We start from the raw sequence: 12,641 nt of genomic DNA on the forward strand, positions 1-12,641 counted from the left end.
TCTCTCTATCTCTCTCTCTCTCTCTCTCTCTCTCTCGCCTCCCATGGTTCAATGGGGGGAATCAGATTAAAATGTCTTGGGGGAGACGGGAGGAGACTGGGGGTGATATGTGATTGGAGTGTAAAGTGGAAACCACTCTGCCAGCCAATGTGCTCACCGCCACATCGCGTCACTCCTGCCAATCCCCCTCCATCCTTGCATCCCTCCATCCCTCCATCCCTCCATCCCTGCATCCCTCCATCCCTGTATCCCTCCATCCCTGCATCCCTCCATCCCTCCATCCCTGAATCCCTCCATCCCTGCATCCCTCCATCACTGCATCCCTCCATCCCTGCATCCCTGTATCCCTCCATCACTGCATCCCTCCATTCCCTGCATCCCTCCATCCCTGCATCCCTCCATCCCTGCATCCCTCCATCCCTGGATCCCTCCATCCCTCCATCCCTGCATCCCTGCATCCCTCCATCCCTGGATCCCTCCATTCCCTGCATCCCTCCATCCCTCCATCCCTGCATCCCTCCATCCCTGGATCCCTCCATTCCCTGCATCCCTCCATCCCTCCATCCCTGAATCCCTCCATCCCTGCATCCCTGTATCCCTCCATCCCTGAATCCTTGTATCCCTGCATCCCTGCATCCCTCCATCCCTGCATCCCTCCATCACTGCATCCCTCCATCCCTGCATCCCTGTATCCCTCCATCACTGCATCCCTCCATTCCCTGCATCCCTCCATCCCTGCATCCCTCCATCCCTGCATCCCTCCATCCCTGGATCCCTCCATCCCTCCATCCCTGCATCCCTGCATCCCTCCATCCCTGGATCCCTCCATTCCCTGCATCCCTCCATCCCTGGATCCCTCCATTCCCTACATCCCTGCATCCCTGCATCCCTGCATCCCTGCATCCCTGCATCCCTCCATCCCTGCATCCCTCCATCCCTGCATCCCTGCATCCCTCCATCCCTGCATCCCTGCATCCCTCCATACCGTCCCACCTCTTCCCCCTGCTTCCTCGCTGTCTCCCCTCTCTATTTCTCATGCGCCCAGACAATGACTAATGGCGTCGAGAGCAAATGATAATGCAAATTTTTTCTCATATCAAATATTTTATGAAGATTGAGATCTACTTATAGCGTGCTATTAAAGCAAAATGTAAATCATGAGGGCCAAGTTTCATTTCTATTTACTTGTTCATGCTTTTTGGTTATTGCCAATATAATGTAATCTTCGAATGCAAGTGGGAATTTTTCTTCTGTACAAACTATTTCTACTTGGCGAAACGTTATTATTCTATTATTACATTTTTAACATCCAAGGGTTGTATCTGAGTCATTGTGGTGGCTCAAGCTGTAGTTTTGTCGGTACCTCCTTGTCATCGTACCTTTCCCTCTTTTTTTTCCCCTCCTCTAACGGGATCCAGCATCAGAAGTCTGTGAGATTGAGGGATAACAGAAGTCTACAGAGGCCGCAGAGCTCAAGTGAGCCGGGCGGATTGAAGACAAAGACAAAAGAGCAACTCTCCAAAGCAGAAACTCTTCCAATTTTTCCGCACCGCATCTGACTATCTGTTTTATTATACCATCGCCTGGGGGGAGATTTCTCCTGCCTGTCTGCTCCTCTGCCTGTCGGATGAGAACCCACTGTCAAAATTTCCTCAGTTAAGCTCTGTCTTCGTCTTTTGAACTGTTTCATTGTTTTTTTGTTTTCTTGTCAAACTGTGTATGTGTATAGGCAACAAAAATATATATAAGATACATAAATATATATATATATATATAAACTGCATATACAAAATGAAATGGAAAATATATGAAAAATATTTATATATTTAAAGAAATGTATATTTAGGAAAAAAATATACAATATAATTAATAAAAGTATAATAATAATAAAATAATAATACAATAATAATAACAATAATAATAATAATAATAATACCCCCGATTCTTAAAATTACTAATAACTACACCCTTGTTAACATACCCTATTTAGGCAACACTTTGTTGTTGCCCACCCCAATAATCCAAATGCCCACGTATTTGTAATGTATTTTCTGCCCACGCCAGTTTGTTTTTATGTACCCTATAAAAAAATAGCAAGAACAAGAATATTGGCCGAGATACAAGTGTCATAGAGACGACCGTAATGAAACATCTTATTTGAAGCTTGTTATCTGATCCAGTCTCTTTCCCAATGCACAAGCAGCATTCGGTGCTGAATAACAGCGCCGAATGCTGGCACCAATTCCAACAATAAAGAGTTGTTTGGACTCACCAATGAGGACATCCTCACAACGGTACATCATGAATATTCATATCTTGCCAAGAAAATAAATCCGCGAGTCATCTGGACTTTCTCTTCTCCCTTTTTCCTACCGGCTAAATAAAGCAATTTATTCTGGAATATCCGACAAATTAAAACTCTTGTGTTTTCCACGTTACTCTCCTGCCGTGATAACAAAAAAATAATGCTGAGAAAGGAGTTATTGTCTTCTTTTTTCCACTATAAAACCACACTGTGGCTCCCGCTTACATATGGCTATTTATTTGGGCTTATATTATTCTATTCCATCCAAACCTCACAATTGATTTTCAAATAAAAAAAAAAAAAAGAAAAAGGCACACGCTCTGCTCTGCCTTTGCGCTTACGCAATTCCCCATCAGGTCCCCTTCCAACCGTCCGACTGTATCAGGGGTCTGTGGGGTTGGCGACCCCTCTTTCAGTCCATATACTGTATAATTCCCGCTTAAAAAATAAAAATAAACACGCCTGCCCGTGCCTGCACCACTATATTGCCACCCGCAGGATGAAAGAAATGCAGATATAGACAAAGCAGGACGATAAACCTACTGCTTTGCCATATAAAGAGATTTGCCCCCTCGCCATTTTTAACTGCCCCCTCAGGCAATTCATCCTGGCGCCTGGCACCGGGCTTTTCAGACGGACACAGCACTCTCTCAGTCTCTCTTCATTAATGTTTCATAACCGTTTGGTGGAAAATTAAGAGCGTATTGGAATCAGCTCCTATTTCATTACCTAGAGAATACAGTTTAGAGAGTTAATTCTGAAAACCTAATTGCGCTCCATCGCTTTCCTCGCCACGTCACCGGCGAGAGAATATTCGGCTCAATCCGCTCTCCCGCAGGCGATGTTTACCGGCGCATCAACGGCGGCCTTACGGGGTGCGCACCTTTCATAGCTCCGGCTTGTTGATTCCTCCGGATATTTATCTGAAAAGTAAGCTTCGCGGGAAAATAATGTTCCGTTCACCTTTTGCTCACTTTACATACACCACCACCCCCCAGCCCAGAGGACACCTCATTAGCTGAAGAAAAACAAGCGGATAATCACTCTCCCCAAAAAGAACCCGATAGTGTGCGGCGGGTGGGGAGTCGTCTACGAGAGCTGAAAAGCGGGATCAGATATATATAAAACACGAGTCGAGAAGAGAGGGTCCGGGTGAAGGGTTTGAGCCGACGACGGGTGCCGTTGTTCCCGCGGGCTTTGGTTGGCAGCCAGCCAGCGTGTGGGGGGGGAGGGGGGGGGGGCTAATCCCCTACTCCCATTTTGCCAGGCGGAGGCTTCGGGAGAAAAGAGGCGGCGCTGAGAGCGGGCCGAAATACAATACGGACGGGGCAGATTTGAGGCTGTCGTGCGCCGCGGCTGTCATGCGAAATCCCATTAAGATGATGACAGTGGTAATAAAAACAACAGGAGGTGTCAGGTGGGAATGGCAAGTCAATGGGGCTTAGTCAATTTAATGAAAATTACATCAAGTGTAAGATTTCCGACTTTGCCGGCTTCCTCCGTTTTGCTCCACCCCGTAATCCCTTTCTGCTGCCGCGGCGTCGCCGCCGACAGCCGGGGGGACCGGGGATGTGGTTCCTCTAGAGTAGTAGACTCAGACCCTTCACGTGAGAGAGAGAGGGGAGAGAGAGAGAGAGAGAGAGAGAGAGGCGGCCGAAGAAGGCCGATGGTAAGAAAATAGGGGAAGGTCTAATTTCCGGATTTCAGCAATTGATGGGCAGTTTCCCTTAGCCCTGATGTCAAGACGCCAAATCCAAATTGATGGAGGTCAAGATGTGCCCAGGAAGACTGCCGAGCGGCCACGCCCCGCCCCCGCGCCGGCCGAGACGAGACGTGCGGCGCATTGGAAAAAGGGAACGTAAGTTGTTTTGTGACCACCGGGCTGAAAGCGGAAATCCATAAGAGGGTTTGAAGAGTCCCAGAACCCCCTTTTAAAAAACTGCACTCTGGTCTGGGAAAGGCGGACCCCGCCGCCAACAATGGAAAACAGCATTACAAAAGAGCCGATGCGTAACGCAAAAACCTCGAATGGGTGTTTCTTCAAAAGTGCGACCTAAAGGAAGCCTAAAGGAAAATATGTGATTTTTAAACAAAATAATCTTATGGATTTTGACTTTAAAGGTGTATGTTTCTGGTTTACATAAAATCTCTCCACTTCACTATGGGTGGGGTCACATTCTCTCCATGAGAATATATAGGAACCCCTCCTATTTCCATCTGATCATCTGCAATTATCCTCTAATCCTTTCCTGAATGGTTTTGTTGCCCACAGTGAGGGGTGCTGCTGTAATACATCTATTGTGCTTTTCCATCCTGAGAAACTTAGCATCCCCGGCACTGTAAAGGGCGGCAATTAACCAACTCCGGCGGCATCAGCCCATTAGGTGTAAAGGCGAGAGCACGGGTGCCGGGCCTGGTAGGATTGACTTCCTCTGGCGTTTCATTAGGTCGACCCGAGAGCTGGCTGCCTCGGAGCCCGGGCTAAATTAGATCGTAAATCTGCGGCTCCCTACTTTACGACCGTGACAGGAAGTCCATTACAACTTTCATAAGCGGGGCGCAGAAAGAGGGCGAGACGGGCGGAAGGGCGGACGATCGCACCTCGAGGGGAGCGCCGTGCTCCCCGCTCCCCACTCGCGCCGTGCTCCCCGCTCCCCGCTCGCCCCGTGCTCCCCGCTCCCCGCTCGCCCCGTGCTCCCTGCTCCCCGCTCGCCCCGTGCTCCCTGCTCCCCGCTCGCCCCGTGCTCCCCGCTCCCCGCTCGCCCCGTGCTCCCCGCTCCCCGCTCGCCGCGCCGCCACAGCCGAGTTTCCCGGAAGACGCCGCAGCGAGCGGGGGGCCCGCGGGAACGGGGCGGTGGGGACGGATGGGGGGGGGGGGCTGACCGGGGAGAGGAATGGCTGCCGCGGAGCAAACCATGTGGAGAGGGGGAGAGGAGAACATCTGAGTCTGCTTTGTGTCTCCATTCCTTCAGCTGTGTCTCGAACAATAACGTTTCACCCTGTTCCCAAGCCCTTTCTGTGTGTGTGTGTGTGTGTGTGTGTGTGTGTGTGTGCCAAGCTGCCTCTCTTCCAGCTGTTTGGATTCTTAAGACGCTGCCAACAGAAAAGCACATCTGCTCGCAGGGCTCCTCTGAGTCCGTCCAGAATAAAATCTTGTTGTTTTCATTTTGTGGCGTACCGCTTGAAAGCAATAAATGGACAATGCACTGATAAACACACACAAATGCATGCAGCCACACACACGCAAGTCGAATAAAATCAATTATATCTGTGGAGAAAGCTTGCCCCAAAGTGCTTTACACACACACGCGCACGCACACATGCACACACACACACCCACACACACACACACACACACACACACACACACACACACACACTGACACATGCACGCACACTCACTCATAAACATACACGCATATACTATACAAGTACAGGCATCCATATTACACGTATACACAGACAATCAAACACAAACACCAACACACACACACACACACACACACACACACACACACACACACACACACACTGACACATGCACGCACACTCACTCACAAACATGAACATACACGCATATACTATACAAGTACAGGCATCCATATGACACGTATACACAGACAATCAAACACAAACACCAACACCAACACCAACACACACACACACACACACACACACACACACACACACACACACACACACACACACACACACACACACACACACACACACACACACACACACACACACACACACGCACACACACACACACACACACACACACACACCAGATAAAGGGCTGCTCAACTCCCAATGCACAGGCCAGCTGGTGTTAGTTGAAACAAAAAAAAATAAGCGGTAATGAAGGCTCCCAGACCAGGCCGCGCTCTCCCTGCGATTGAGGAAAACTGATTACCACAATCAACGCAGCATGGCTGCCGCTCAATAGCATGACTCAGAAACTCAGGACTTCTCCCCCTTCTGTCCTCCCCCCGCCTTCTTTACCTCCTTTTCTCTCCCATCCCTCGCTCGCTGGAAGGGACCCTTTGTCCCGGTGCGCCGACCCCGCCGGGCGTCACGCGACGGCGGCTGGCGGGAGCGGGAGGGATGTCAACACCCGGGGCCTCGTCAGAGAGGCGGCGGAGGCTGCCTGTCGCCGGCCCGGAGAGGCCCGGCGCCGCGGGGATCTTTTTTCTTTTTTTCCGGCGCCGGCACTTGCAATCGCACTGGGTGTCCTGGTGATAAGCCGTTGGCGCCCACTCCGGCAGCGCGAGCCTGGGATAGCTCTACCGTAACCGGAGCGTTGGAGTGGGAGAGGGAGAGGCGAGGGCGGCCGCGTTGCCAGCGCGACAAAAACACGGCACAAACTGTTTTTAACAGCTACCGGGCGCCGTCTCAACGCCAGATAAACATATCTGACTGCAGTGGAGGAAAGATAAGCAATCCATTGGTTTCTGCGAACGAGGGATCATGCAAACACTGGAAAACACGAATGGCAACGCTGCTCTTGAATTGATTCGGTTTCTCTGCCTCATACGCACGCGGTCAAAGAAGAGGCATTTTTGACTTTTTAAATTGTGCTTTCAACACAAGTTGCCAACACAAGATGACCTTGAAAGTGAGCTCTCCGAATTACTTCCTGTATCCATATGAGGCGCTGCATATATTTCCATATTATTTCGGAACCTGCCAGGTCCTCAATTTAAATGAACTCGGGTGCACGCAGCCGAGCCATCCGCACCGCGGAATTAAAATAAACTTTGCGTCCGACTCAAAGTCATTTAAGATACGCTGTACCGAGAGGAAAAGTCATAAAACATCAGACATGATGAGAAATTTTTTTCTGACTCATTGATTACCATGGACGCGCAGCACGGATACCGGTGTCGGCTGTCGGTTCCAATTCTGTGCTCAAGTGCCTGAATGCAAATAACCAGATACCAATGTGCAATGATGCGCGGCTCCATCGACTTCCGCTTATGATTGAGTCTCGGTGTACCCGTTTAAACAGAGCAGCGAACAAATAAATTGGCGGCTAAACAAACAAATAAATAGGTTGCGCCGCGGCGGAGTCGAAATCCGACTCGCAGCTTTAATCCCGAAGCTGGAATCGATACGATCCCGGCTACGACGCCGCTCCCGCCCCGGCCCCCCCCAGCTCCGCCGGGCGAGGGGGTGAGGCGCAGCGCTGGGGCAGGGGGCGGCGATCCCCCCTCTACAAGCTGCGGCGTGGCCGTCTCCTGCCTCCCCTTTTTACCTCCGGTGCGAGGTCAGGGAAGCGCGCTCCTCCGACTCCGACTCGCCGTGCCGTGCTGATGTGACTCGAAGTGAGTCGAAGGGGTCGCGGGTTAGACCACCTAAAATCTCGTACACGCTCGGAAGCACCGTGAAAAAACAAAACAAAAAAGCTCTCACATCCTTAAAGTGGTTCCTCAGATAACGACTTAAGTCGACGCCTTAGTCAATACGGTAAGGCTTGAAGCGTTCCCCAAATCAACGGTTTGAAGCGAGGCTATTTTTTTTTTTTAATTATTCATCACTATTGTTATGACATCGTAATTCTGTTACTAAACCGGAGTTCACGGGTTCACGGCGGGGTCGCGCCCCGGAAAGTCGGAGTTTCCCATCAGAGGAGGCTGTGTGGGGGGATGAGGGGGAACCCCCGCACAAAACCCAAACGGAGCTGCAACGGGCAAAGCTCCCCCGCGGACGGGGACGGCGGCGGGAGAGAGGTTCGGAGACGGGGTCCGCGGGCGGGCGGTGGAGGGGGGTTGAGAGGCAGCGGTCACGCCGCCAAAATGAATGCGGAGAGCAGCGGGGAGGTGACCGGCAAAGGCCCCCCCCCCACCCCCGAAATCCATCGTCAGGAAAGAGCCACGCCTCTAAAAGACCACGTCGATCCAAGCGAGGTCATAGCCGGACTGGGGAAAACTGAGACCTGTCTCACTGCGTGGAAACTGTGTACTCCCAATGCACTGCGCATCGCTTCTGGAGTTTCATTTAAATAGCTTGAATCTTTAAGCACACACACACACACACACACACACACACACGCACGCACGCACACACACACACACACACACACACACACACACTTCAACTCACACAGATGCAATATTTATGGTCTATATACAGTATATATATATATATATATACTGTATACCTGGCATGCCCATAGCTGTATTGGTTGGGGCCGTACAGCCACATGCCGGTGCCATAAACATGGAGAGTTGCGGGGCTTTACAGGCTCATTAAGAAACACGCTTTAGCACTATATCCAGATGTGTACGAGCGCTGTAGCAGAAAAGCCGTATCAACCCTGCCAGCTGTCGTTTGGCTGGTCGGGGCGACAGGGGCCGGGGAGCAAGTGAAGCAGACTTTTGTCCCGGGCTCCGAGCCGCGAGAACGCCCGTGCCCCGGCGCGGCCCCCGGCGCCGGGCATCCGCGCGTGGCCGCCGGCACGATAATCTCCCCCCGGCATGCAGACCCCGGGTCGCCTCCGACGAGCGCATTAAAACATCCTCCGTGGCTTTTCCCAGGCAAGTCCCTCATTAAGCGGCACGCAACTTTGGGGCCCCGCGTTTCAGTCGATGGATAATGATCTTTTGCCGCTGTTTACGACGGAGAAATGTATTCCAGACACATCTTCCCCCGACGCCAGGCTCATCGCTCGCCATCAAAACGCGGCGCGGCGGTTTTTTGATGGCGTCTTTGCGAGGGAGTCGGGTGGCGCTTTATCCGTCGCGATTGAGGTTTGCCGATGCCAGGATGCCATCCAATAATAACTATAACAGGACAAAAAAAAACCTGCCGTTTGGGACGGAAAAAGTTCGATTTGCAAGTGCAGCAGTTGGGGCTTGAATTTACAATTAATGGAATCTGGACTCTGAAAGAAATAAAGAGACGTTTCTTTCCTCCTAAAATGACACCGGCAGCCGGGGAAGGGCAAAGTGTTTGGTGTCGAGCCACCAACAAGGTCAGCCCTTCCTCCTTTTTTTTTTTTTTTTTTTAAATGACAAAGCCCAAACTCCGCTTACATGTTGGCGCTTGGTTTCCTCGAGGGGGGGGGGGGGGGAAGGAGGAGCAGCGGCTCTGAACCTGAAGTGCACATAGAGTTGGGAACCGGCGTTTTTTAACGCAGCTCCGTCGATGGGACTTCCTGACGGCGGCCGCTCCGCCGACGTTTACCCTTGAGGGGACCGCTCCGGGGGAAATAAAAACGCGCGTCGCCGGCCGCGGGGTGCGTCAAGGTTAGACGGCCTCAGAGCGCTGATGTCGACCGGGGCCTCGTCTTCATCCTCCTTTTCCCCTTTTTTCTTTTCTTTCCTCCCCCCTGTCGTTGTGCTCTCCACAGCAGGGTTTACAGCGGCTGGTGCTGCGAATAGCCAGGGCAACATTGCTCTACATCTGCTTGCTTGCCTGCCTGTCTGTGTCTGTCTGTCTGTCTGTCTGTCTGTCTGTCTGTCTGCTTGCCTGTCGGCCTGCCTGTCTTTCTGTCTGCCTGTCTGTCTCTCTCTCTCTGTCTGTATGCTTGCCTATCTGTCTGCCTGTATCTTTCTCTCTCTCTCTCTCTCTCACACACACACACACACACACACACACACACACACACACACACACACACACATACTATTTTAAAATGACTTATAAATGCTTAAAATGACAGAATTTAAGCCGTTCTTTGGATTATGGTGACACTTAATGTGTGTGCTCACAATCCCAGTGTCGTATTAGTGCTGCTGGGTATTTAGGTATTTTGTCCCTTTTTCACCATATATGCACACACACACACACACACACACACACACACACACACACACACACACACACACACACACACCAACACACAGATATAACTATGCATGCAAACACACACACACACACACACACACACAGATATAACTATGCATGCACACACACACACACACACACACACACACCAACACAGATATAACTATGCATGCACACACACACACACACACACACACACACACACACACACAGATATAACTATGCATGCACACACACACACACACACACACACACACACAGATATAACTATGCATGCACACACACACACACACACACACACACCAACACACAGATATAACTATGCATGCACACACACACACACACACACACACACAGACACACACACACACACACACACACACAGATATAACTATGCATGCACACACAGACACACACACACACACAGACACACACACACACACACACAGATATAACTATGCATGCACACACACACACACACACACACACAGACACACACACACACACAGATATAACTATGCACACACACACACACACACACACACACACACACACACACACACACACACACACACACACACACACAGATATAACTATGCATGCACACACAGACACACACACACAGACACACACACACACACACACAGATATAACTATGCATGCACACACACACACACACACACACACACAGACACACACACACACACAGATATAACTATGCACACACACACACACACACACACACACACACACACACACACACACACACACACACACACACACACACACACACACACACAGATATAACTATGCATGCACACACACACAAGCACAAGTACCCAGATTACTGTTGAGCCCTTAGCATGTGCTATAACAACAAATTAAGGGCTGTATTTTATTTATACAGTGCGATGAAATCAAGCCCAAATAAGAAGCAAATGAAACTGTTCCCCTTCGCGACGCCGCCCTTTAATGAAGGAGATGCATTTCAATGAAGGGAACATGCAGCAATGGGATGCGCGGAGCAAACGGAGCAGGCGGTAAATGAGACATACAAGCACGAGGAGCCGTCTCCAAGTCTTCCCAGGCCTGGAGGTGACTGACAGATGGGATCAGCCTGATCATCAGTCAGAACGCCGCTCCACCTCCACCGTCATCAGCGTCACCCCCCCCCCCCAAAAAAAAAAAAATCTCCCACGTTCATCGCCCCCCCCCCCCCCCCCGCCCCCTCCTCCTCCTCCTCTCAGCCATCGCACAGTTATGGCAAAATGATTCAACATCATTATAGTTAAGACAACCCTCCCAACAGGCATGCTCATTATTCACACTTCAGAACATTTCTCACACGTTCGTGTCGCCCTCCGTTACCTCTCTTCTCTTTTTTTTTTTTTTTTTTTGAGCAGTTTGTTTCTCTCCACGTCGTGCCTCGGACGGACCCCTGCTGATCCCCTCCGTCACCGCGCCGACCAACCTCCGCGAAGACCCCCGCTCCGCCGTGTTTATCTTTTTTCTCAGACATAAAACACTCGTGCACGCTCCTTGGATTTCTTTTTTTGCACCTCTGTTTCCTCTCTCTCTCTCTCTCTCTCTCTCTGTCTCTCTTTCACGTCCGGTGCCTCCCGTCTCTCTGTCACACTCTCCCCGGATTCCCCCAATCAGCACGCATGCGGCAAGTACAAAACAGTTGCAAAAATAAGAGAATTGAAAGGCACGTTACGCACGCTGACAATCCTCTCGGAGGTCCCCCCTCTGGAGATGGTGGTTCCGTTAAGTCCCACCAGAGAGGGCAGGGTCTGGGACATCCAGTTGGTCACCATGGCCATGGTGCTGAGCACCGCCCCGATCTTCAGCATGGGAACACTCATGTCGGCACCCGCTGGGCCCGGTCCCCTACGGCCAGCCTCCCTTGCTCTGTCCTAACCCCGGACCTGGACCTCGGCTCCAGTCGGACCCAGCCCCAGAGACTCAGCCTCAGCCTTTATCCGGAGCCGCCCAAAGCTGCATGTACGGCGGAGAGCGGCGGCAGCGGCAGCAGAGCAGCAGTCGCGGACCGGGGCTCGCACCGCGCCACAGGGTTTGTGAAAGGGAGAGCCACAGACCGAGGAGGAGAGCTTCTCACATCCAGCACAGTCACACTGGAATTCTGCCTCTCAGAGTGGCTGCCTCAGACCCCCCCCCCTCTCTCTCTCCTCATCTCTCTCTCTCTCTCTCTCTCTCTCTCTCTCTCTCTCTCTCTCTCTCTCCCCCTCTCTCTCCCACCCCCCCTTCCTCAAGATGCAGAGCTGCATATTGGCTGCTTCCCCGGCTCGTCCCCTCCCAATCAGCCTCTGCTCTGCCCTGCCAGCCCTGTTTTGCATGCGTGCATCCATTCTTTTCCGTTCCTTCTATTTTTCCCTGACATTTGCCATTTCTTTTAAGGACGCACATCCCGCAGCGTGCGCACACAGGCATTTTTTTGGAGGGTGTGCAACGGAGCCAAAATCGATATCTGCCGAACGGTGCTCCATATTAAATACCGGGATCATCTGTGTTCCCGCGCTGCCGC

At 51.3% G+C, this 12,641-nt stretch overlaps 1 protein-coding gene across 1 annotated transcript in view; it reads right to left on the bottom strand.

Annotated features, from left to right (window-relative positions):
- The window catches only part of olfm2a (olfactomedin 2a), a 26,476-nt gene extending 14,256 nt beyond the window's left edge, over positions 1-12,220 (bottom strand). The window contains exon 1 of the mRNA XM_080008919.1: positions 11,818-12,220. Coding sequence (XP_079865045.1) covers positions 11,818-11,961 — 144 coding nt within the window. The 5' untranslated portion in view covers positions 11,962-12,220. The remainder of the gene's footprint in view (positions 1-11,817) is intronic.
- Between the last annotated feature and the right edge of the window lie 421 nt (positions 12,221-12,641).

Source organism: Zeus faber (assembly GCF_960531495.2).
Source record: "Zeus faber genome assembly, chromosome: 11".
NCBI classification, from domain to species: Eukaryota; Metazoa; Chordata; class Actinopteri; order Zeiformes; family Zeidae; genus Zeus; species Zeus faber.